The 27684-nt window shown below is 37.8% G+C and overlaps 2 protein-coding genes across 3 annotated transcripts; both read left to right on the top strand.

The window, feature by feature from the left end:
- The first annotated feature begins 1425 nt into the window (after positions 1 to 1425).
- Positions 1426 to 15007, top strand: LOC109062762. 2 transcript variants are annotated; one of them, XM_019079824.2, is made up of 7 exons: positions 1426 to 1696; positions 12789 to 12950; positions 13281 to 13329; positions 13567 to 13911; positions 14035 to 14328; positions 14406 to 14495; positions 14821 to 15007. In XM_019079824.2, the coding sequence occupies exons 2-7, from the start codon at positions 12948 to 12950 to the stop codon at positions 14973 to 14975; spliced, it is 936 nt and encodes a 311-aa protein (XP_018935369.1). In that variant the 5' UTR covers positions 1426 to 1696; positions 12789 to 12947; the 3' UTR covers positions 14976 to 15007. The 2 variants fall into 2 exon arrangements, with proteins under 2 accessions (XP_018935369.1, XP_018935371.1); XM_019079826.2 differs by lacking the exon at positions 13281 to 13329 and having other exon boundaries at positions 1441 to 1696.
- A 3071-nt stretch (positions 15008 to 18078) lies between these two features.
- On the top strand, positions 18079 to 22973 carry LOC109062753 (H-2 class II histocompatibility antigen, A beta chain-like). Its single transcript, XM_042765168.1, has 6 exons — positions 18079 to 18605; positions 20457 to 20517; positions 20651 to 21003; positions 21138 to 21428; positions 21563 to 21646; positions 21821 to 22973. Exons 3-6 carry the CDS (start codon positions 20931 to 20933, stop codon positions 21967 to 21969), a joined length of 597 nt encoding a protein of 198 aa, XP_042621102.1. The 5' UTR covers positions 18079 to 18605; positions 20457 to 20517; positions 20651 to 20930; the 3' UTR covers positions 21970 to 22973.
- Positions 22974 to 27684: the final 4711 nt, after the last annotated feature.

Genomic DNA, 27684 nt, shown 5'->3' with positions numbered 1-27684 from the left:
CGTAACATTTGAATTTTCTGGTGTATGCAATCTCATGCAGAATACAACGCATTGAAGTGAGCGAGTTTTTTTTTGTCATTAATAATGCGAACCGATTGAACCTTTTAATAATGACGTTGCTCTGAGACCCTCACTGTAATTACGACTCGTGCGCGCCCGTGCTTCAAAACACGCAATGCATGTTTTAAATCGCGGACTTAATTGCAATTCGAAAATTACACTAAGGATATTGCAATTCGTAATTAATATTGGTAGGCTATATCGTGCAGCCCTAGACTGAACTGTTTGAGTGTGTGTCATTTAAACGCAAATTTAGCTGCAGCCAAGTGACTGTGGGACCCACCTTGCTCCATTCAGCGACCCACAAGTGGGTCATCATCATACAAATGTCTGCGTATGGACCAGTTAAATCAGAATACTAAAATTCGCCTGCAGAGAATAAGGATGTCACAACAATAATGAGCCACTCACTCAAGGCATAAGGTTGAACTGATTTTTTAGTTTTTGATTTGCGTAGAATGCAAATTTTGTAGAACTTGAGAAACAGATAAAAGATAAAATAAAATACAGAAAATGGAAAAAATAAAATACAGAAAATACAAATTTGTGCTTCAACAAATAAAATAATTTCTTTAAACACGGTTTTTTCTTAGGGTTTCAAGGACTTCAAATACTCTAAATGACTCATTTTCTAAACAAAATAAATAAAGGACAAAAATAAATGTATATTCTGCTATTACTTTATGCTAATACTTGTTTTTTAACCTGTTTAAACCTGTTACACACCTCCCAACAGTTTATGCACGCACCAAGCAGAAATGACATAAGCCCATATATCTTTACAGACAGCCAAGTATAAAACACAAATGCAGTTAGAACCCACAAACATTCATCAACAATTCACCTGCTTTTTTAAAAATGAGCTGCTAACAACTGTCTATAATATAGACGGACAAACTGTTCTTCAACTTGAAATGGATTTTGCGCGCGCGCTGCAAATCCAATGTAACAACGGCGACCAATAAGCATTCACCATGACGAAGCCTAGTAACGTGCCATGAACAACCAAAATTATGCATTTTCCCCATTCTTTTTATTTTAATTAATTTAAGTTACAGTTTGAACATTTAATATTAAAATAATTTTTTTTTTTTTTTTGGGCCACGCCATGGCCTGTAGGAGGGGCATCAATGACCGCTAGGGGGGGCACGGCCCTCGAATGCCCCACCACAGCGCCGGCACTACATACAACAATGAATTAAACAGTATAAACGTTGACAGCCGACAAAAGGGCGCGCCAATGCAATCTTTTTTTGCTTATAAGAAACCGAAACTGCCGTATACGGCCCGCTGTGTCTTTTAGTACGGCCCGCTGGATCATTTTAGACTCGGATGATCAGTTTTAAAATATTTGAAATGTAAGTCACGTAAAGATTGCTTTCAGTTTAATACTATCTCCAGCCAGGAGAGATCGCTAGTTTCCAGCCGCTCCCTGTATTAATTTCAGTGTAGTAGGACGTGCACTCTAATGTAAACATTCACTAACATTAGCAAATAATAAATGAAAAACTGACCATGAAAACAGCATTTTCCAGTCAAGATGGTAAACAGATGATCTTTTTACCAAGTTCAAGGGGATACTTATATGTTTGGATTGTTTGGGACGCCAGAGTTGCATTTGCCCCAAATATCAAAGGTAAAATGCATTGTCAACAAAAGCTTTTTGCCAAATGCATGACAGAAATGTTTGCACTGAACTATGTTCTTAGGGTTTCCGCGGGTCCTTAAAAAGTCTTCAGTTAAATCGTTTAAATTTAAGGCCAAGTAAACTCTAAAATGATACAAAGTCTTAATTATTAGAGGTCTTAAATTTGGGGACAGAAAGACAAAAATTGCAATATAGATTAGTATGTAGATTAAACTTAAAAATGCTATGATTTCAATGAATAAACTTAAGCGCTGTGCGTTTCAAAGGCAGGCGAGCTGCTGTGTGCTGCGTTTACCGGGGAAACTGCTATATTTCTGCAGTTCCGAAAGCGAAACTTGCTGCTTGCAGAGAACGAATTTGCTTCAATAAGCCCGTCTGCTATTTTTGCTACATATTTTAAATGTGAACCAGTGGATCGACAAAAAGCTGATGCATTATAAAAATCTAAACAATTAAGACACTAAGATATATTTATGTAATTTAATATAATAATTGACTGATAAAAGTCTAATTGTTTAAATTAACATAATAATTGATACTTTTGACACTTACCTTTTCTTAAAAAAATTTTAAAGTCTGAAATGTGAAGTGCAGGTCTTAAAAGGTCTTTAAAGCTCTTAAGTTTTAATTAAAAAAATAAATAGGCCTAGTTACCCGTTTTTTTATGGTACTATTTGGAATAACTATTTATTTTTAATAAGCCCTTTTTAACTGTGCTCTTATGTTGTTTTGAGAGTGTTCTGTAATAAAAAAAATAGGACCTGTACATTTGTTTGTTGCAAATTTACAGACAATGCAATTTGAGATGTTTATTTTGTTGGTGTGATATTGCTGTCAACTGACAACAAAGTTTTCCTTCTGAATTAGCTTAACTACACAAGTTTTATAGTTAATAAAATCTTTAAAAACAAATGACGTCAATTATACTTTAATTTTCTTCAGTAAAAAGGAAATTGAGTAAGACGGTGTAAAAGGTGTGTGAACTTGGATTAGTAATCTGGCCCTTGGTATAAAGGAGAAAAAATGCTGGCCCTCATCACGATTACAGTTGCTCATCCCATATAGAGCATTTAGCCTATGAGCACTATATTAAAATCCCAGGACACCCCGGCCCTAGTTTTCACTTTTATTTATTACTTTGCATTGTTTGACATGAATATTCCATTCATTCATAAAGAGACAGCAGCGATTCTACAATGGGTTACATTTGAGAGATAGGCCTATTGAGTTAGAAAATAGAGTAAATGAAATTGCCTATAAGGTGATAAGTCTGATTAACATGACACACACACACACAGAGAGAGAGAGAGACAGACAGACGTGTGAATACTCAAATTGAAGAATTCTGTTGTTTCAGGTTTCTAGATTCTAGGTTTATGCTTACTTATTATTGTCATATTATACATTTTGCATTCTGCTCTTTTTCTATAGATTTCAAGTATTTTAGTTCATACAATAATACATTTATTTAAATCCCCTACTGAAAAAAAAATGAACCATCACATAATTTGTAATGGTTTTACTGGTTGTAATGAAATTCTGTTGGTTTTAATGGAAATTGTAATGATGCCTGTTGGTCTACTGTTAATTGGTCGCCTTCTGTTTGTGACTTTTGTTAAAGCCATTAAATCCTAATGTAATACAGTATGTCCCAAAAACACACTGCATGATACCATTATTTAATGGTTTTAATGGTTAAAAGTTGATGGTTTGTAGTGGTATTTGTAGTGGAAATCATTAGAATTTCTGTGATGGTTTCGATTGTTTTTGTCAGCAGGGTCACCATGGGTTTTGTGATATTATTTAGCATAAATGTGACAGAATTGCTGTAATAATGTGAGATTGTAGTGACTGTTTGTAGTTTTGGTGGGCCTATTTGGGAGAAAATCCAGGGCCGTTTTTCACTCCCTGTCCATCCCTGTCAGTGGGGGGTGGTCAACGGAGTTTCTCCTGAAGTCCATCACAACCTCCTTTGTCTTCTCCACATTGAGGGACAGGTTGTTAGTGCCACACCATTCAGCCAGTCGTGCCACTTCCTCTCTGTAGTGCGTTTCATCGCTGTTGCTGATGAGACCTACCACAGTTGTGGTTGGAGCTGAACTTGGCAGTGCAGTCATGGGTCAGCAGCGTGAAGAGCAGCGGCTGAGCACACAGCCTTGTGGGACACCTGTGCTCAGTGTGGTAGTGAATGAATGACTTTCTATTCATCAAAGAATCCTAAACAAACTGTCACAGGTCCAAAAAATATTAAAAAAAAAAAAAAAGTGAAAGTGAAAGTGACGTGACATTCAGCCAAGTATGGTGACCCATACTCAGAATTAGTGCTCTGCATTTAACCCATCCGAAGTGCACAGACACAGAGCAGTGAACACACACACTGTGAACACACACCCGGAGCAGTGGGCAGCCATTTTATGCTGCGGCGCCCGGGGAGCAGTTGTGGGTTCGATGCCTTGCTCAAGGGCACCTAAGTCGTGGTATTGAAGGTGGAAAGAGAACTGTACATGCACTCCCCCCACCCACAATTCCTGCCGGCCCGAGACTCGAACTCACAACCCTTCAATTGGGAGTCCGACTCTCTAACCATTAGGCCACGACTTCCCCCCCAAGCATCAAAACTGTTTCCAGAGCTGGTAATAAATCAATATATTAGAATGATCTCTGAAGGATCATATGACTCTGAAAACTGGAGTTACAGCTGATTCAAAATTCTGATTTCCATCACTGAATTAAATTATATTTTAAATTATATTAATTATGTATTATATATAAATAACCTCTGACACGGAGAAGAGTGAAAACTCCTCACACAACAGCTAAGTTACCGAACATCTGAACATAACAAACCAAATGCACATTGACGGATCTTCTTCCATCTGTTCTGCAAAATGTAAACAAATGTATATTTCTGCAAGCGTAAATGATCCGTGAACCAGTGGATCGACAAAAAGCTAATGCATTATAAAAATCTAAACAATTAAGACACTAAGATATATTTATGTAATTTAATATAATAATTGACTGATAATAGTCTAATTGTTTAAATTAACATAATAATTGTTACCTTTGACACTTACCTTTTCTTAAAAATTGTTTAAAGGCTGAAATGTGAAGTGCAGGTCTTAACAGGTCTTTAAAGCTCTTAAGTTTTATTTTAAAAATCCTGCAGTTACCTGTTTTTTTATGGTACTATTTGGAATAACTATTTATTTATTTATTTTTAATAAGCCCTTTTTAACTGTGCTCTTATGTTGTTTTGAGAATGTTCTGTAATAAAAAAAATAGGACCTGTACATTTGTTTGTTGCAAATTTACAGACAATGCAATTGATATGTTTATTTGTTGGGGTGATATTGCTGTCAACTGACAACAAAGTTTTCCTTCTGAATTAGCTTAACTGCACAAATTATATTATATTATAGTTAATAAAATCTTTAAAAACAAATTACATTAATTATACTTTCATTTTCTTCAGTAAAAAGGAAATTGAGTAAGATGGTGTAAAAGGTGTGTCAACTTGGATTAGTAATCTGGCCCTTGGTATAAAGGAGAAAAAATGGTGGCCCTCGTCACTATCCAAGTTGCCCATCCCTGCTATAAAGCATTTAGCCTATGAGCACTATATTAAAATCCCAGGACACCCCGGCCCTAGTCCGAACGTTCACTTTTATTTATTACTTTGCATTGTTTGACATGAATATTCCATTCATTCATAAAGAGACAGCAGCGATTCTACAATGGGTTACATTTGAGAGATAGGCCTATTGAGTTAGAAAACAGAGTAAATGAAATCGCTATAAGGTGATAAGTCTGATTAACATGACACACACACACACAGAGAGAGAGAGAGACAGACGTGTGAACAGGGGCGTTGCACAAGATCCCGGCCCCTATGCATAGGCAGTCCTGATGGGCCCCCATGAAAATATCCAGGTAAAATAAAATATATTCCAGACTTTTCAAGGGCCCTCTCTTCCTTTGGGGCCCTGGTAATCAGTACCCCCAGTCCGAAGCCCCTGCGTGTGAATACTCAAACTGAAGAATTCGGTTGTTTCAGATTTCTAAATTCTAGGTTTACTGTATGCTTATTATTGTCATATTATACATTTTGCATTCTGCTATTTTTCTATAGATTTCAAGTATTTTAGCCCATACAATAATACATTTATTTCAATCCCCTACTGAAAAAAAAAAAAATGAACCATTACATAATTTGTAATGGTTTTACTGGTTGTAATGAAATTCTGTTGGTTTTAATAGAAACTGTAATGGTGCCTGTTGGTCTCTACTGTTAATTGGTCGTCTTCTGTTTGTGGCTTTTGTTAAAACCATTAAATCCTAATGTAATATGTCCCAAAAAACACACTACGCGATACCATTATTTAATGGTTTTAATGGTTAAAAGTTGATGGTTTGTAGTGGTATTTGTAGTGCAAATCATTAGAATTTTTGTGTTGGATTTGATAGTTTTTGTTAGCAGGGTCACCATGGGTTTTGTGATATTATTTGGCATAAATTCCGACAGAATTGTTGTAATAATGTGAGATTGTAGTGACTGTTTGTAGTTTTGGTGGGCCTATTTGGGAGAAAATCCAGGGCCGTTTTTCACTTCCAGTCCATCCCTGTCAGTGGGGGGTGGTTAACGGAGTTTCTCTTGAAGTCCATCACAACCTCCTTTGTCTTCTCCACATTGAAGGACAGGTTGTTAGTGCCACACCATTCGCCAGTCATCCCACTTCCTCTCTGAAGTGTGTTTCATCGCTGTTGCGGATGAGACCTACCACAGTTGTGGTTGGAGCTGAACTTGATGATGTGGTTGGAGCTGAACTTGGCAGTGCAGTCATGGGTCAGCAGCGTGAGGAGCAGCGGGCTGAGCACACAGCCTTGTGGGGCACCTGTGCTCAGTGTGGTAGTGCTTGAGGTGTTGTGCCCAACAAGGACTGACTGAGGTCCTTACAGTTAGAAAGTCCAGGATCCAATTACAGAGGGAATTGTTAAGGCCCAGGAGGTTTAGTTTCTTAATGAGCTGTTGTGGGATTATTGTGTTGAATGCTGAGCTGAAGTCGATGAATAGCATTCTGACATAGGAGTCTTTATTTTCTAGGTGGGTAAGAGCCAGGTGGAGGAAATTGCATTGTCTGTTTGCATACCGTCCAAACCAATCTACAGACGATGCAATTTCCTCCACCTGGCTCTTACCCACCTAGAAAATAAAGACTGATCGAGTTTGTTGGGGAGGCTGGTTTTTATGTTGTGCATGACTAACCTCTCAAAGCACTTCATCATGATTGAAGTCAGCACTATGGGACGGTAGTCATTTAAACAGGACACCAGTGATTTCTTTGGTACCGGTATGATGGTTGTGGATTTGAGACTTGTGGAGGCGACTGCCTGGCTCACCGAGGTGTTGAAGATATCTGCTAGGACATCTGTCAACTGTGCAGCACAGTCTTTCAGTACATGGCCAGCAGAGCTGGGTAGATTACTTATGAATTGTAATAAGTTACTGATTACAGATTACATGACAAAATTTGTAGTCAGTAATATAATCTCTTAGATTACACATTTTTGGTAACATAATTTGATTTGTTTTGTTTTGGATTTAGTTTAGATTTGTTTTAACCCTTATTTGATATCACATATAATGAATTAGACTAATCTTGTGCTATTTTGACAGATAAAAAAATATATATATATATTCCAAAAAATATATTTAATTCACCAACAAGAGCCACAATATCTTCTTTTTCAAGTGCAGTGTATGGAAAGTTAATAGCTTAAAAAAAATACTAACACTAATGTACCTTGCTGTAAGTGTTTGCTAGTAACACTGAATAAAACAAAATCACATCTTATGATTTTAAAGCATATTTACTTAGAATTAAGTAAATTTTGAAAACAGCTACATTACAAAAAACAATATTGAAAAACATGAAATTAACAGCAATATCCCTGATAGGTCAAATATTAAATTAAAAAAAAAAAAAAAAAACTAGAAGTGTATATGACTGTATCAGTGAAAAACATTAAACAAATAGCTACATTGCAAACATAAATTCTGAAAAAGACTAAATTCACACAGCAATGAGATTTCTATCCATCTCAAAACATTTTAAGTGCATAGTACTAATGAGGAAAAGACACAAAACGATGTAGTACACATGCCAGACCAGCATGTGGCACTGAAATTCTGCCACAGAGACACACTATGAACGGAGAAGTCATGGACTATGCGCATAAACCTTGCGCTCGGTATACAAACGAACATGGAACAATACATTTATTAATTTGTGTTAATGTTAATGAATAAAAAGACAATTGTTCAGTGTTTGTTCATGTTTTTGTTGCTCTTACATGACGTAGCAGTGTTTGACTAGGGCTGATGACGTCATCGTTTCAGAAACTATACGGATTTGCTGTCCACATGAAAACGCAAAGGCGCCATTTTCAAATTTATCCACTCTGGGACCCGGTTTAAAAAATATCGGTTTCACTCTCCCAAAACGCCAGATCCATGTGGACGAAACACCTATACTATACAAAATGTATGCATATACAGCGAAATGCGTCTCCGTGTGGACGGGGCATTGAAGTGCATAAGGTAGTAACAATTAAGAAAAATCAACATTACAAAAAATATATTAAAGAACATGAAATTCCCAGCAATAACTTTGCTAGGTCAAAGATTTCCGTGGACAGCAAATTAATCTGTGGTAGGCAGAGCTTACACTGAACAGTGACATTTTCCCGTGTCTTTCTTTAAAAATGAAATGATGTCTGTACATCCAGTGATTAAAGGCTGCGTTCCCCTCCATTTTCTGTTATCTTGTTGCTGATTTCTTCTGAGTGCGATTCTGACACCCCTCCCCCTCTCCGCCGGAAAACTTGAAGAATTACGAACGTATATATTCTGCTATTTTATTAGGTATTAATTATGAACGTTAAAAAAGGAAATTTAGGAGAATCAGTTAATTTTGAACAACTTATTATCATTGTGTAAATAATATGTAATCATGTAATCCATAAAAAAGTAACTGTAGTCGGATTACGAGTATTTCAAAAAGTAGTTTACTCTAATTACAAGTATTTGAGATTTGGAATCTGATTACGTAATCAAGATTACATGTAATCCGTTACTACCCAGCTCTGATAGTCAGATATGTTGTCAGGACCTTCAGCCTTGCGTGGGTTAATTCTAGATTGGGTGTTATTTGTTTTGGCTGGAGACAGACAGAGCACCTGGTCGTTGGGAGGTATGAGCAAGTTTTTGTGCCGGTGTGTCATTCTGCATTTCAAACCGTGAAGAAAAGTGGTGGAGTGCATCCGGGAGTGATGTGTCATTATCACAGGCCTGTTGTTGGGGCTTGTAGTCTGTGATGGTCTGAATGGCTTGCCACAGGCTCTGTGTGTCTCTGCTGTCTGTGAAGTGATTGTTGATTTTTTTGAGCATATGACCGTTTTGCATTTTTGATGCTACAGGACTGATCTGAATGCTTCATCTCTGGTCTTTAGCAGCCCACGAACCTCTGCTGTCATCCAAGTCAAATCACCTTTACTTATATAGCACTTTATACAATACAGATTGTGTCAAAGCAGCTTTACAGTTTCAGACAGGAGAAATGTGTGCTGAAAATGCAAGAGGACAATAGAAAACAGTCAGTTTATCAGTTAAAGTCAGTTGATTGTTGATTCAGTGATGTCATTATCCAGTTCAGTTCTCTTCCAATAGTGTCTGTGTAATCAAACTGACAACGTTGCCAGAAATTGTGTCCCCAACTAAGCACGCCAAAGGCGACAGCGGCAAGGAACCAAAAAAACCTTGGGAGAAACTAGGCTCAGTTGGCAGGCCAGTTCTCCTCTGGCCAGACAAAACCAGCATGGTGTGGTTCAATTCTGCAATGCTCGTCAGACTGAACAGAGACTCGTCTGGTTCTCGTGATCTTGCACCGATGTCTGACGAGGTCATCATTTGCGGGTTATCTGTCTCTAGGGTTCGTCTTGTTGACATGGTCTTTGCTGACATTCAGTCTGTAGGTGCTGATCCACCATCTAGACTAGATACGGACTGGATCCTGGTGACTGCAGTGACCATCTGGTCTGGAAATTGGATAGATCCGGGTGGCTACAGTGACCTCAGAATAAGAATGAAACAGACTAATATTAGCGTAGATGCCATTGTTCTTACGATGTAACAAGTAAATTGGGTGTTATGGGAAGTGTTTCCAGTTCCGGTTGACCTAATTAATACAGCCTAATTGAATTAGAAAATAGAAAAATTATTGTGTGTTATGTGAATGCCAGGTTAAAGAGATGGGTCTTTAATCTAGATTTAAACTGAAAGAGTGTGTGCCTCCCGAACAAGTAGATTAGGAAAAAGATCTGCCACCCGCTCTTACAATCTAATTAGTATGATAGTGATTAACCTGTCTAGTACTCATTCACACTTTCAAATGTGCTGCTGATATGATTAGTCAATTAATGTCAGCTGGTCATTTTGTGTCAGGATAAAAAAAACAGTGAAATTTATTTATTTATTTTTTGTAAAAAGTTCATTTTCTGGCCAATGAAGCTTTTAGCAATTATTTAAAATGTATCTGATCACTTTACACAATAATCAGGAAAACAATGTGAATGAACACCACAACAGCTTAATCGGCAAACTTTGCAAAACACAAATTTTGTGTCACTGCCAAAACTTTTGGCCATGACTGTGTAAATGATCATGAGGAGATGGATTTCAAAGAACTTCCTATGACAGCCTTTTGAAGTGCAGCAAAAAGGTGTACAACTGCAGCCAGTAGGGGTCATAAGTAATTAAATCTTTATTTATTTTACATGCACTGCCTTTGCATGTTTACCAATGACCTACATCAACCTTTGGTGCATCACCTGCCTCAACATATCTTTTCAACCTCCCACATGGTGTGGTTAAAATAACTAGACCACTTCATCGCTTCTTAAGTTCAGCTGCCCAATCAGAGCATGAAGATGTTGCTCTACAAGAGAAGTTTTGGTGGAGACAGCAAATAAGGTTTACAGGACATTTGGCAAACAATTTGTTTCAGAGCATTACTACGTTGTACATCTGTTATACTGGTACAATCCAATCAAAAAAATCATAATTTTCCTGTCTGATGAAAATTATATGTGTGTTAAATAAAATATAGCGATTAGCAATACTTTAGTAATGTGTTTTACAATAATGCAATTTAAGAAGTAGTTCAGCAGTTTAAAAAAGAAGAAGAAGACCATGTATTTGGTGGAAATGATGACTGTCTTCCTTCAAAAACCTTTCTATCTATATCAGAATCCTTCTCTATGTCTATTTTCTGCTTTCTGTCACCATGACGTCAAAATCTTAAAGGTTTAGTCATAAAATTAGCCCATGACTTTCTTCTTTCAGACGAATCCAGTCAGAGTTATATTAAAATTGTCTTTGATCTTCCAAGCTGTTTAATGGCAGTCAGCGGGTGTTGCAGTGCATCAGTCCAAAAGAGGTTAAATAAAGCGCATCCATCCATAGTAAAAAGTGCCTCACACGGCTCTGGGGGGTGAAATATTTAAAACGTAACGATCAATTTAATCTAGCTTGCGCTCACTGTTGTAAATGGAAGCAGTTCCGGGCGGATGATGTATGAGGTCAGCTTTGCGCATATGAAAGAAGTCAAATACACCTAGGAGAGTAAATAATGGTCTAACTTTCATTTTTGGGTGAACTATCCCTTTAAGGAAGTCATTTTTACTTTCAGAATAACATCTAAAAAGTAAAAATGCTATGCTATTAAATGCTATTTACACATTGTTTGTGAAACGCCTTTTTTTTTTCTTTCGTTTCGCTCTGAGCACATTTGCTGTGGTACTAATCTGAGTGTGTTCCCGGTGTCTGCATCTTCAGCACTCTCATCCCTTACATGTGTTTTGGTGAACTAATGACATCATTAGGTAATGCATGTGCATGTTACTTTACTTCCTGAACAAGTAAGGATCTGAGTTGCTGACTTGACCACCTCTTACAGGTAGTCTCTGGTTTGGTACCACGGTGCAATCCCGGGTCTGCATGACAGCTTTCAAGTCACCAATTTTTCATGCAAACCATGTTCTGTTTTGAACTAAACAAGCCCCATTAGTTGCCTCAAAAATGTGGGAGTTACCACTTAACAATTTAAATAAGACATTAAACAAAGTATTTGTTTGATTGTGCAGGCAGAAAGAGAAAAGGCAAAGTGTTCAGTAATAAAGTCTATGCTAAACAACAGCCAGAAGATTGTGTTTATAAGAACCAAGTACTGCGGTTAACATAACCTTTGCTTTAATGCCAGACAGGCCGTGCAGTTGTTACAAAGGCAACATGTAGGCTAAAGTGTGTTAAGTGGTTTTGCTGATGTACAGTGTGTGATGATTGTAAAGCAAATTGTCAGTATTGTTTATAATTGAGAATCTGTAAGCAGGCACTTACAATTAGAATGTTTCAGGTAACTGTGTTGTCAAGTTTATGTATTTTGTAGAAATTGAAATTGTATTTTATTTACAGATGAATTGTATGTATTTTTTTCTAAATAAATAAAATGTCGAACTTAAATGTCACACTACACTACCTCTAGGACCTGGTGAACTCTTTGCTGTCAAAACCAAACTGTCAATATCTCACACTATCTCTATGCCCGGGTAAACTTTTTTATATCCTGCGTATGTGTTAGTTGTTTACACAAGTTACATAAGGTGCGTCATAGGCCTGAAACTGAATTTCCCAGTCCTGCGCGCCTGTTTGTGGTTGACATGTAACACAAACATGTCATGTGTTGGTTAAATGTGTTGCAAATCTTATACATCCTTTTCTTATACTCCCAGTTAACATGCAACTGTAGGGTCGAAAATTTAAATAAATAAATGAAAATAATGTATACCTTATCATATTACTGTCTTGGTAGTTGAAAATGGATTAAACAAACCTGGGTTTAAAATTTAGTTTGGTTCTTCTTATTTGTTTTGTTTAACTTTTGTTTAGTACAGAATCAGTCCTTCATTGTTAGAATGTTTTTAGTCATTTCCTCTTTTTAAAATGTGTTTCGAAATCTACAAGGAATTTGATGGGATTCAGACGATGTGTTACTGTCGACTGATGATAACCGATGCTTTACTTAAAGAGGAAATCACCGCCTTAAACTAGTTTCACAGTATGAGACACTTAAGCAAAACATTGTGAGGCAGAAGCCACACAGCGCTTTCCCTGGAAAGAGAGATGGTAAGTGTGTGATTCTTATGAAGATATTTGAACACTATTATACTATTGAACACATGTACGTAAATATAATGCGCTAAGTCGAAAACATCTTTAATCTATCTTTTTCGCTTTTGTCATTATATCAGAAAAACTGCAGCTATTACTGTATGCAAAAAAAGTAAATTAAATTAACTAATAAACTAAAATTTTCTTAATTAAACAATACAAAATATGCAGCTCTGAATCTTATTACTTAATAAGAATTGTTTAAAATTTTATATTTCATACAACATTTCTGTTTAATGTGTAAAGTGTTTTATTTTATTATTTTTTTTTTATTTTTTTTTTCAGTGTTTCCCTCTGATCTTTTGTGGGTGGATGCTGTTTTCTTTAATTTTTGGTAATTAAAATTGTCTTCTATCTTTTGTTGACATGCTAATATGCTTCACTCTTCACTTTTTTAACAATATAAAGACATGAAATTTCCTCTAACATTAAAATGTTACAATGATACATCAAGTAATTGTTTGTCCTGGCAAATTACACAGAAAGCACCTGTACAAAGAGAACCTAAATGTTGCAATTCACAGCTTGGCATGAGAAATTCAATTTGCTGTTTGTCTTTGTTTTTTTTTAGCTTTTGGCGATGTGGCAGTGAATCACACTACAACTTTATTTGTCAATCATGGACAGTCTGCCAAAATCAGATGCAACTACAACCCAACAAATGACACAGAAAGCATGACGGCAGTTCTGCAAACATTAAATCTTTCACTGTGTTCATATTACTTTTATGACAATACATGGAAAACCCACCATTGTAAAGATCCTGTCAGATTCATTGGGATTCCAGAGACTAATGACATAACATTTGAACTCTTAAATCTCCAAGTTCAGGATACCGGCACGTACACCTGTACTGTGAAGAGGATTGTAAAACCACCTCAAGTGGATCTCGGAGTTCAAAGAGTTCAAGTTATTGGTAAATCATTTCTTAATAATCAGAAGAAAAAAATTATAGATTACGGATAGATTAGATTGGAGAGATAGTTAGGTAGATCTGAATGATAAGTTTTGTATTTTGTGAATTAATTCTGCCTCTCAGTGCGTCCCGTCTTGTTGCTGTCCTGTGTGAAGAGGCCTGATGGATCTACCATGATTCTGTGCTCTGTGGAATTTTACCCTGATTCTCTTGAACAGTTGTGGATCAGAGATGGTGATGTCCTCAACAGCTCATACTCAAACAAATCATTTAATGGATCCTTTAGTCAGCAATCATACCTTCTATTGCCACCACAAACATTCAGTGATACAATCTACTCCTGCTGGGTAAACCACTCGTCTTTAAACAAACCACTCGTGGCCAATTTATCGAGCTCTGTCTGTTATGAAAGTGAGGGTAAGTATTACGAATTTCTTTTTTTAAAGTGTTATATACTGTATTTATGAGGCTTTTGTGATTATTCTGTTTTGCAGGTGTAACTGTGATTGTGACCGTAGTGTTTGTCATGTTGACAGTGGCTTTGACTGTCTTTTTGATCACTCTAGTCATATGCAAACATTACAGTAAGTCTCAGTGTCTATACTAATTGTTTGTTTATTCTGATTTAAACGTCATTCAGAAACCAAAACTGTTTAGATCCAGTTTTGCAAAAACAGGACTTTTAAAAGTTGAGTAATATACAAGTGATATGTAATTTTGTCACATTTTAAAATAAGGAACATACCTCAGTAGTCGCAGTGAGTCACAAATCTCCTACACTTAGTAAAGCTTAATAACCTTGAACCTGATTGTGCCCACAGATGTACAGATGTTGTTATAGGGAATTTAATTTCATAAGTGATCAACCTTCATCATCGTGTGCATGAATCTGCTCTTATCTTCTTCCAGGAAGAACACGTCAGCAGTCTGTGTCTCCTGTAGGAGTGATTTTCACACCTGAGCCTGTCCTCCATGATCCCCTGCAGTCTGAGATACTGTACTCAACACTGGGTGACCATCATCCAGTCCCTTGCAGCCTTGCTGTTGTCCACTCATTTGCATAATAAACACTGAATGAGCAAATCTTACAATGTTAGATTTGTGTATATTTCATTGGTATCACAGTGGTACAACAACAATTAGTTATGGGGCTGGTTACATAAACTGCATAGACTAGTCTTAAAGGGCACCTATTATGCAAAATCCCCTTTTACATGATGTTAGGATGTAAATGAGGCAGTTGTGACCTAATGGTTAGAAAGTTGGACTTGTCCGGGTCCGGCAGGGATTGTAGGTGGGGGGAGTGAATGTCCAGCACTCTCTCCACCCTCAATACAACGACTGAGGTGAGACCCGAGCTTCCCACTGCTCCAGGTGTGTGTGTGTGTGTGTGTGTGTGTGTGTGTGTGTGTGTGTGTGTGTGTGTGTGTGTGTGTGTGTGTGTATGTGTGTGTGTTCGTGTTCGTTACTCACTGCTGTGTGTGTGCACTTGGATGTGTTTGTGTGTGTGTGCAAATTCCAAGTATGGGACACCATACTTGGCCACACGTCGCGTCCTTAAGTGTGTGTTGGCAGTGTGTCAACTCAACCACCCTACAATGATAGAAACCGCACAGCCCTATTCTGGAAAAAGGGCAGGGATTTAAAGCATTTAAAGATCAGAGGTGGGTAGAGTACCCAAAAACTGTACTCAAGTAAAAGTACTTATAGAAATATTTACTCAAGTAAAAGTAAAAGTAATATTCTGAATAGTTACTTAAGTAAAAGTAAAAAAGTATCGGATAAAAAAAACTACTCAAGTAATTAGTTACTTGTTACTTCGGATCATAGACTGTATATCTCTAGTCTATTTTTATTTAGATATATAGATATAATTTATGTAATGTATGTGTGTGTGTGTGTGTGTGTGTGTGTGTGTGTGTGTGTGTGTGTGTGTATTATTTTATTTTCTCATCAGCCTTTAAGCCAGTCTTTAGTGTCACATAATCCTTCAGAAATCATTCCAATATGTTGATTTACTATCAGTGATTTGACTTGAATGAATGACACAGGTCCAAAAAATATTAAGTATCAAAACTGTTTCCAGAGCTGATAATAAATCAATATATTAGAATGATCTCTGAAGGATCATATGACTCTGAAAACTGGAGTAACAGCTGATGAAAATTCTGATTTGCATCACTGAATTAAATTATGATTTAAAGTATATTAATTATGTATTATATATAAATAACCTCTGACACGGAGAAGAGTGAAAACTCCTCACACAACGGCTAAGTTACCGAACATCTGAACATAACAAACCAAATGCACATTGATGGATCTTCTTCCATCTGTTCTGCAAAATGTAAACAAATGTATATTTCTGCAAGCGTAAATATTTTGGAAATATCAATATTAATTTTGTCTAGGCAAAGCCATTCCTCCCAGAACAGAGCTAACGTGGGTTTGGAGGGTATTCATTTCATATTCTGTGACTGCTTATTTAATGTAAAAATTATGCATTGTATTTAATTTATAAGTTATACATACAACAAACTGGTAATGTCATAGTGGTATCGTGTCCTGTAATCGAATGTAGTCTATCTAAGTTATAGGCCTGTTGAACCGTAGACACCACACGCTGTGTTCAAAATAAAGATCTTCTGTGTTGTAATAAAGATCTTCATCGCTAGCAAACAATAGCCTTTGCCAGTTTGCTTTCAATTGTGTGTAGATCCAAAGCCACGTCTTCAACGCTCTTGATGTTCTTAAACTTTCTGTTACAACTCTGAGTGAACCACTTCAGACGATCAGCATGTGCGGCAGGAAACTGAACGAATCATTCAAACTGATTCACGAACCAATTCACTGGTTTGCCAACTGGTTTGATCAAGCTTTTGAACAGAATTGACTCAAAAGAATGAATCATTCATGAATGGGCATCGCTCATTGCCCAGAGAAAAGTACACAGCTAGTTTGGAATAAACTGAAGCATTTAGATGCAAAAGTGCAATAGTAAAAGAGATTTAGTAAGTCTTTCTGCAGGTTACATCAACATGCTGAGTAACAAGTGACTTTTTATAAATGAGTCTTTGAATCATGCATTCAGTTGATTTATTCAGAATGATACAGGAAAAAAACAAGTGACTCTTTATGAGTAATTCATTAAATCATACACTTAACTGACTAGTTTGAAAATGGAAATACCACTGCTTTTGTTTTGAAATGCTCAGTGGTTCTTTCTGCTGTGGATTCCTTTGAAACTATTTTTGTTGGTAGAGCCAAAAAGGACAAATTAACTGGTAATATTGCTTCTAAAATGTAAGTTATTTCATATTAAAAAATAACTTAATAATAACAACACTCACAAACATACTGTTTGCCTAAATATATTAGCATGGCTCTGATTATCTGTGACTGCTTCACTACTGCTCTTTTTCTGCAGTGTTCATTCATTACACTAAAGGCTGGATTACATTACAGCAACTTTTGCACAGATTTTAATGTGCCAGTGCCTGTTGCCAAGAGTTGCAACCAGTCTGCAGATTTTTGGCAGTTGGGTTGACAGATTTTTGGGTTTACAGAAAATTGTATATTGTATAATGGGCACAGACTCAATTTTTTAGCCTCAAACTATGATTTTATCCAGTTGGAGGATATCAAACTTATACATATTTTTAACTGATTTTGTATTAAAATGTAAACTACATTTGTCATGCGTCTCATGTTTCTGTGTGAGTTTGTTGTGTTTGAAAGTCATTTAGTGTACGATGCCCATGTTTCCTCTGTAACCATATACAAAGTCAGCAAGTAAATGTGCCTGGTATGCCTAGAATTTTAAAATCTGTTCAGATGTTAAAAGTAGTGTAGTTTTCCAACCTGGATAGCTTCAAAACACAAAACAAAAGTCTAAAAATAGCATTCCACATTTTTTATACATACACATGAGGAAGTCGCTTTTAAAGCGCTTCCTCTGACAGCCTTGAGATGCAACTGAAACTTGTGTGCAACAACAGGCAGTAATTTAGGTCTGAGTACATCATCTATGCACTGACTTTGTGGTCATGGTACAGTTTATTCTTTTTGTATCATATCTACATTTTCACACATGATCAAATCTAAATGTCAGCTTCCCTGCTTCACACATGCTTACCACCTCCCACACTATGTGGTTAAAATAACTAGACCGGTTCTTCAGTGCACGAAGATGCTCTATAAAAGAGGTGCAGGTAGTTACAAGCAAATGAGGTATGCAGGACATTTGTTTTAACCATTTGAACTCCCGTGCACTTTTAGATTGTCACAGCTGCAGGCCATGATGTTATGTCTCTATTGTAGTTTAGACAATGGGTAACACCTCTTTTATATTGGTCCAATGAATGAAGCTCTAAAAAAATCATTTGTGATTGGCTAATGTCTGGATGAACAGAAAAACTTTATAGGGTGTTTGTCATGGAGTAACTGCATGAGAATACATAGCGCTCTTGATTTTCATGACTTAAATTATAGGTATTTAAAAGGATTTTATGCTTTAGATTGTTTTTCGTTCAGTCTACAAATCTCGGTATTATATCAAATTGCTCGATCCTGTTTCTGACTTGGCTAAAATTATGCCGCTACCTTAACCCAACATTACTTCTTCATTTGCATGAGTTAGAACATCAGGTCCCTGCAAAATACAAAAGAGGATGCCGTTTCTGAAATATGCAATGGTGAGAATATGGGGATTTTATTTTACATAATATAAGATCAAGATAATGTGTCTATGTAAAAAAAATATTTTGGCTCAATTTGGTAAATAGCTTGAATCAGCTTTTGTTTTATGACATAATCAAATACAATACCTGTTTTGGGCAGTTTTATGAAGCATATACAGTAATGCATGTGAAATTTGTAGTCTTGCATTGCTTCACACTGTAGAAAGCTTTTATTGTGGCTTGATTCAGATTGGTCAGTTGTGGCATTGTATTGTCAAATATATTTCAGAGGTGGACTGTAACGAAGTACATTTACTTGATTACTGTACTTATGTACACTTTTTCAGTATCTGTACTTTACCTGAGTATATTTTTTTTCCGGAATGAATTATGATTTTATACTTTTTTACTTTACTACATTTTTTTAAAGGTAATTGTTGTCGAGTATTTTTCTTTTTAACTTATCTAGGTTTCTATCAAGGTCCTCGAAGTATGGAGCAGCGTTGAAAGTCAGTGGGGGACCAGTAGTCACTCTTGTAGCGTTATGTGAAGGGATTTTCCAGCCGTTTTTGAACAATGACAGTTGCAAATGTGATATTTATTTACAAAAATTTAATAAGAAGAAATTAATATTGTGGCATATATTAGACACAATAATGTCTGATTTTGCAAAATTGTGTAAACAAAAATATTACATATAAAGCCACAGATGAGCTGTTGTGCATCTCCTAACAAATCATAACAGGCATTTGACATGAAGCAGCCAGAGATGCAAAGTAATGAATACTTTGTTACTGTACTTAAGTAGAATTTTCTGGTATCAATACTTTACTATTTATTTTTCTGACAACTTTTTACTTTCACTCCTTACATTATTACACAAATATCTGTAATTTCTACTTCTTATATTTTCAAACCAGGCTCGTTACTTTAATTTTAATCTGTATTTTCGTCATCCGATAATAAATCTCTAATAATTCATGAATCGGTTAGTCTTGACTGGCATCAAGGATATGTGTACTATTGCCATCTCTGGAAGCAACACTGCACAGACCAATCTGTGTATGACATGTATGACAAGTACCAATAGAGCAATTAGAGAGCTTTATTATTATTATTATTATTATTATTATTATTAATGTCAAATAAATCTTGCTGTTTTGTTTTTTTAAGCAGTGTTGCTGTTGTAAAGTTATACAGCTACAGGTGTGTTGCTGTGTTGTGAGTTAAATATCAGTTGTGTTGTGTGCTGTGTGAGATTACCATGCTGCTTTTGTGGTGGTGGGTAGGGGTCTTTAATTAAATTGTGTTGTCTAAAGGTTTGTAACATTCAAAAAGCTTTTTATTACAAAGATACTGCAAGCTAATCAGTGTATTCTTGTATTGTAAGTTGCTTCAGAGGCATAAGGTACTGCAAGTATTACATTCAACAATAATAAAACCGTGTGTTGACATAAAAAGGACATACTTTTAAAAGCAAGTACTTCTGTACTTTTGCTTAAGTAAAAATCTGTCTTTACAACTTTAACTTATAATGGAGTAGTAGTTGACCAGCAGTATTTTTTTTTACTTTAACTCAAGTAATGGAGTTGTGTACTTTGTCCACCTCTTAAAATATCCACTGAAGCGTGTAACTGAGAGTTCGGCTTGGCAAGCAGTTTCATATTGTGCTAGTTTTATGCATTTTGTGTCCTCTCGTTTCTTTCTTTTAACATGAAATATTGATTTGAACTGAAATTACTTTGTCTATTTAACTAAGTCCTTATCTTACAAGCTAGTCATTATCTCAAAACAAACCACAGTGAAATATCTATTCAAATATGCATCACTATATTCCCCACTGACTTCTCTTTCTCTTCTCAATAGATATTATCAAAGTGTAACGCTGTGACCACATGTGCATGGATGCTGCTTTCTTTGTTTCCTGGTAACGATTATGCACTTCTGTTTAAATTTTAAGCACAGATTATAATCTTTTTTTTTTTTTGGAAAATAACTTAATCAAATCTTCATACTATGATGCATAAATTCATATTTATTGGCTGTCCTGTCTTTTTCAGCTGTTATAGCTGGACATGCATTATTTAACTGCAGCTCAGATCAGACTATTCGGCGAGGAATGTCAGTCAATATCAGCTGTAACTATAAACCATCAAATGACAGTGAAAGTTTCATAGTGGAACTGCAATCTAATAGTGAATTGTGCTCAGTAAGGAAAATGAAAAATTCATGGACAGAACAGCTATGTAGAAATCACTGTAGGTTCATTTGGATTCAAGAAACTGCGCAAATGGCATTTGAGGTATCAAATCTGCAGATAAATGATACTGGCATATACAGATGTGTTGTGACAAGATTCATACCACCTCCTTCTGTGATCTGAGAGAAGAAAGAACATTTGTCCAAGTGATTGGTAAGTTTATTATGACTAAAAACAGAAATCACAATGAAAAGTGATTTGGGCGGTTATTGTAAACAGTGTATCATGCATAGTATGTGCTCTTGATAAATGAGCATTTTATTATAACTGTCTTATATTTCTTTTAGCACAACCCACAGTGTCTGTGTCACATGTAAGAGCAATGGGTGGATTTCCCATGATGCTATGTAGCTCTGAGGGGTTTTACCCTTCTGCTCTAGACCAGATGTGGATTAGAAATGGAGAATTTCAGAACGCCTCTCTAACATACAGCATTAACCAAACCAACCCAGACAGATCATTCACCCTCCATTCATACTTGAATATATCTGACTGTGTGAACTACTCTTGTTGGGTAAACCACTCATCCCTGAGCCAACCAACAATACTCCACATGACTGAATGTTACAGGAACGGAGGTATTACATATTATTTTATTTAAAGCACATAATATAAAAATAGATACCATAGTGTATCTCATGGCAAAGTTCTGTTACAAAAATAGATTGCAGTAATTTTGTTAGTTAATTCTGCTCAATAACCCCCTTTATAGATGAAAATGGATGGATTATTCTGGTGACCTCAGCGCTGATAATTCTCACCATACTGATTATCACAGTTGTGTGTGAGCGTTCCAGTAAGTTTAACATTTGATCTCCAACACATAGTGTCTGTTTTTATCAGTTTAAATCTTAGTGACCAGAGTTATTACTCAGAATAATGATATTAGTGAAAACTAACAAACAAACGCAAATATTATACAAATACTATTATAATCAGAATTACACTGATTTTTCTCATGTTCATCCAGGAAGAGCACATCACAGGTCTCCTGTAAGAATGAATGACACACCTGCATCTGATCTCTATTCTCACGTGGAGTATGAAATATATTCAGTGTTGGGTGACCATCGTCCAGTCCCATGCAGCCCTGTCAGAGTTCACTCATCTCCACAATAAACTCCAAATGAAGACATTTTACATTGATTGATTTCCTGATCCACTTCTATCTTATTCACTAACCTGATAACAGCTTGTGGATGTAATATAGAGTTATATAATTTATACATGATTATTTAATCATGTATAAATTTGTCTGTATATGTATTGACAAAATATATGACACATACAAAATATTATTAGGCCTGTGTTCTTTCCTAGATTCAGCACTTAAAATCCAATGAAATAGCTTGCTGAGTTTTTCTTTACTGTGCTGGCTTATTAAAAAATGAATACTTTATTGATGTCACATGTACATTATTTGCATGTTTTCCCTTGACCTAGATCAACCTTGCATGTAGACACTGTGTGGTTAAAATAACCACTCAACGGTTTTCTGAATACTTCAGGAATAAAGTGTAAATGAAATGACTTGACCACGATTAGCTGTTAAAGCCTGTAACATGAAATATATGAATGGACAATTATGAAGGAGTTCAAATGTAGTACAGGTAAATATGTTTTTTGCATAGTTCTGAGATTACATTTAATACCAGTTTAAAGCAGTGCTAGAAGATCTTCAGTCAAAGGGCATTCAACATGAGGAATCTCGGTTACACTGAATGGCTGGTATACTATCCTATTTAGAGTCTTAATAAGCATTCTTTTAAAGTAGATAAAATGTCATGGCCAAACGATAAATATATGTATCAATGTAACATTTTATGTGAAAAGTTAGAAAATCAGATGTGTTATATCCATTCTTTACTCTCTCTCTCTTTGTCAGGATGTGCCGGATTTTGGTCTGATATTCAAAGCAGTGAACCTTGGTATTTTAACTCATCTACTTTTACAAGAGATACAAATAGAAAAAGATTACCCAGCATGAGTGATAAAATAAATTAATAAATTTTGTTGCATCCTCTCTATGATCAGCCTGTCTTTGTCTGACCAGCAGTTCCACAGCTGTTATTTTACAAAGCAAATACAATGAAAAATCTTCCTAACATAGTCTTGTGATGTGAAAATCCTCAAGATTACAATACACAACACAAAATTATAACAATAGTTATTAACAATAATTAATATGAAAAGTAATAAGTACATAAATGTTGATTATATTAAGAAATTAGTATATAAAGAAAGATAAAGTATATAAAGACTAATGTGATTTAAGACGTTTGTAATTGTCATCCAGATGTCGTGCCAAAGTGTTTAAATACACATATATTACATGAATGTAAGTAATATAAATAAACAAATAACGTTACTAAATATACATTACCTATATAATTTGTCCATTTGTACAGTACTGTTGATAAACTGAGGTGCATCTGTATTAGATAAAAGCAACTACCTCAAAATTTAAATGCAGTTTTGAGCACATAAATCATAGAAGTAACTTGAATCTTGTCTGGATGTTGCAGGGACAGATGAGCACACCTGTATTTATCCAGTGGAGAGTGACTGCCACCACAAAAGTTATAAAGCTACAACAAAAATTAGCACATAATTGTAAACGTGAAATGAAATTTGCCAAGAAATGGAATGCTGACAACATGAACTGCGAAACATTTTAACCTGTGTTTTACAGGTAGTCATGCTCATGGAGAGCAGGCACAATTTTTTGGAGCAGACACAGCGGCAGCCAGATTGTCTCCCACTCTTGCCTCAAGGTTGTGCGGTTCAAGGGGCTGTCCTTATGGTCTTCCTCATCCCCTGGCTCAAAGATGTCCCCATTGAGAAGAGCGAGATTGTGAAGCACAGCGCAGCACGCAACCTCAGGCACAAAGGGAGGGCTCACCTCTAAGACCTTGAAGATAACAAAACGCCAGCATGTTTTCAGCATGCCAAAGACCCACTCTACTCTGCTTCGTGTACAGGAGTGCTTGTTGTTGAAATGAGCCTGCACAGGGTTCTGTACAGGCTCTCTGTATGGGCTGATGAAGCAGATGGGTGCACTCAAGCAAGGACAGCCTCGATGTCCCTTTCCCATCCGTGATCAGATTCCAATCTGACTGCAGCAGTGAGGGATGGCAAAGACAGGTGAAGGTGGGCATGGTGGTCCACTTCTTCATAAAAATAAAGTCACAGAATTGGCACAGCTGTGTCGAGATGACAGTAGGGTGTGGGGTTCACCACCTCTAAATACATGATTGTTAGAACAATAAGTCGGAATAAAGCTTTGCTTTATTTGTTGTTGACTTGTATATGAAAGTGAAAAAGTGATGTGATGTGTGTCCCATACTTGGTGTCTCATACTTGGAATTTGTACTCTGCATTTAATCCATCCAAGTGCACACACACAGCAGTGAGTAGTGAAGACACCCCCCCACACACACACCCCCACCCCCCACCACCCACACACACACACACACAGATTGGGAAAACACACCCAGAGTAATGGGCAGCCATTTTTGCTGTGGCACCAAGGGAGCAGTTGGGGGATTAGTGCCTGGCTCAAGGGTCTCACCTCAGTCATGGTTATTGTGTGTGAAAGAGTGGTTTATTTTAATGGCACTGACAGGACTCAGGTTTGATCTCCCTCTTTTTTCCTTTTTTTCTCTGTTTTTATTTTTGTGGTTTTGCCAGTGTGTTCTATTCCTTTGCCGCTCACAATTTTTTTTTCTCTAAGTCTTGTTATTTAGTTTGTTTTGTTTTTCTCATGAGTTTCTTCTGTGTTTTGTTTTCCTTTTTTCTTTGTTTTTTTTGTTTGTTTTTTTCCTTTCTTGTTTTTTGGCTATGAACCTGTTTGTGTGTGTTTTGCTCCCTGTGACCCAGTTTCTGTCTCCCGTGGTGTTTATTTGATTCCAGGTGTGTCTAGTTTCCTCCCCATGTGTTCCATGTCTCTGTTGATTAGTCATTCCATTCACCTGTGTTTCCCCAATTATCCTGCCTTTAAATACCATAGTCTTTCAGTTCAGTTTTGTCGGGTCTACCAGTTACATACGTGTGTCTTCCTCCTGTGTTCCATGTTGGATTTACCCCTGTGTTGGATTAATAAAGACTCTCTCGATTACTCTTGAGTCTGTGTTCCTTCAAGCAGCGTAGCATGACAGAAGACCCGACGTACAACAGTTTATTCCGTTTGTCTACCCTCCATTTGTTTTCTGGTTTTCCTCAGTTTTTCCTTTCCATTGTGTGTGATGGATCCCCTCCTTCGCCCAGAATACCTTGTCCTCCTGCTGGAGCAGGGGGAGAATTCGCTCGGGGCACACACCAGACTGTTCAGGATCATGGCAAGCCTCACCAACTACCCGGATGACATGCTCTGTGTGTTCTACAACGCCAGTTGGAACATCGCGCACAGAACACCGTTGTCCAAGAACGGTCCCTGAGCGAATTTTGCCACATTCGTGGAGTGGACACTGGCGAGAAATGGATCTCTGTTCCCCACCTGTTCCCAGGGATTGATCGCCAGTGCAACTACCAACCCAGAGCCCAGCCCACTATCTCCCCGATGTGCAGAGCGCATGCCCGAGCCCGCCGCTGACGGAGAGCCAGAGCCCAGCGCGACTGACGAGCTATCACAGCATAGAGCGTCAGAGCTGAGGATCGCCGTGGAGCCAGACGCCATGACGTCAGACCAGGTGTGTTTGCCGGCAACACCGCCCGCCATGAGGGAGAAGGACACGGACAGGGTGAGCGTGGAGATGCACTGCACCATGGCTGAGGGTGAGCTGGATATGGAGCGCCAAAATGAGGAGGTGGATCTTATAGACTGGGAATCGGAACTGAAAGTTGAACTGCCCCCTCTCCTCTCTCTATCGTCTCCGCTGGTCCCGTCCAGCCCTCCTTCGTCCTTGGTTTCCTCGTCCAGCCCTGCGGGGGCTTCCAATTCTCCAGAGCCCGCTCCTAGAAAGTGTCCTCCTGTGGCCGCTCCTAGAAAGTGTCCTCCTGTGGCCGCTCCTAGAATGTGCCCTCCTGTGGCCGCTCCTCCAAAATTCCCACTCCTGCCTCCTCCACCGCTGTCGTCTGGCAGACCCTCTGCCCGCCCTCAGCCCACCATCATTGCGGTGTGAGCTCCATGGGACTGCCATCCTCCAGTGTCGCCGTGCTCTGAGTCTCCCTCACCTCCGCCTCCTGCCTCCGAGGCCTGGACTCTGCCTTGGCCCGTTAACCCATCGGCTCCACCATGACTCCTAGCTCCCTCTCCGCCGTGGCCTGGCAGTCCACAAGCTCCGCCTGGCTCACTCGTCCATCCGGCTCGGCCTTGGTCTGGCATCGACCATCCTGCGCCTCGGGACACCACTCCTCTGGCTTCACCTCGTCCCTCTGGCTCTGTCAGGCTCCTTCATCCCCTCGGCTCCACCTCAGTCTTCTGTCACTCTGGTTCCACCTTGGCCTCCCGGATCCACATCTCCGCATCGGTCACTGGCATCATCAGTTCCGCCTAGGACCTCCGGATCCTCCCCGTCACCCTGGCTCTTCGGCTCTCCGTTTCCGCCTCGGGCTCCTCCTCCACCTTCTCCGCCGCCGTGGGTCGGCCTGCTGGAGTCGGCAGCCATTTCTCCTCCATGGCTCCTCCCACCATCAGCTCCCACCATCAGAGCCCCCTCCCGAGAGTCTTTCCTCCACTGTAATCTCCTCCAAAGTTCCCACCCACGCCTCCCTCTGTTACTACGGTGTGAGGATGCACCTTCTGGGAGGGGGGTGAAATGTCAGGACTATGAACCTGTTTGTGTATGTTTTGCTCCCTGTGACACAGTTTCTGTCTCCCGTGATTGTTTATTTGATTCCAGGTGTGTCTAGTTTCCTCCCCATGTGTTCCACGTCTCTGTTGATTAGTAATTCCATTCACCTGTGTTTCTCCACTTATCCTGCATTTAAATACCATAGTCTTTCAGTTTAGTTTTGTCGGATCTACCAGTTACATACGTGTGTCTTCCTCCTGTGTTCCATGTTGGATTTACCCCTGTGTTGGATTAATAAAGACTCTCTCGATTACTCTCGACTCTGTGTTCCTTCCGGCAGTGTAGCATGACAATTTAGTTATGTTCCTGGTCTTGTTGAGCCTTATTAGTTTATCTCAGTCACCTGTGTTTAGTTAATTTTCCTGATCTGTCTTTGTATTTAAGATGCTCCCTTTCTGTCACTCGTTGTCTGGTCACCGTTATACTAAGTTGTGTTTCTCTTGTTTATCTGCTTGAGTTTTGAGTCCATTATTAAACTGAGAGCTTTGGACTTTACCTGCTGTATCCTTCGCCTTGCTTCCCAACACAACCCGTGACACCTTCTTGCCTGCCTGACTCTGTTTCTTGTCTTGTGAACTGGATTTGGTTGCTGGTAGACTGCCCCAGACTTTGACCTTATTTACCTGACTATTCTCCTGTCTCCACCTGATAAAAGTATTGAATAAAAGTTTTGTTTTTCATCCTGCCAAGAGTACTGAAGGCCTGTTACACACAGGCTGACGCAGCAAAGTTTTAGAAGTGACATCTACATATTAATGCGTGATTCACTCCTGAAACTGCAATTGACAGTGATAATACCACGGGACACGATATGGCATGTCAAAATAGATGTGCACAAAATTGCATTCCAATAATCTCTAAAAATAATGGCTTGCTGTAAATCTTAAATGTTACACTGCTTATATAGCTAACATCTGCACTGTACTAGAGAACCCTCAATTTTAATTATTCAGTTTGATTCTTAACTGTTCATGTAAAATTAAAATGTGATGTTTTAGTAAACTTGAAGCTAAAGTTCAGGTAAATATTTAATTGTCCATAT

The sequence above is a fragment of the Cyprinus carpio genome, chromosome A10 (assembly GCF_018340385.1).
Source record: "Cyprinus carpio isolate SPL01 chromosome A10, ASM1834038v1, whole genome shotgun sequence".
NCBI lineage: Eukaryota > Metazoa > Chordata > Actinopteri > Cypriniformes > Cyprinidae > Cyprinus > Cyprinus carpio.
This window is presented reverse-complemented; position numbering and strand designations above follow the sequence as displayed.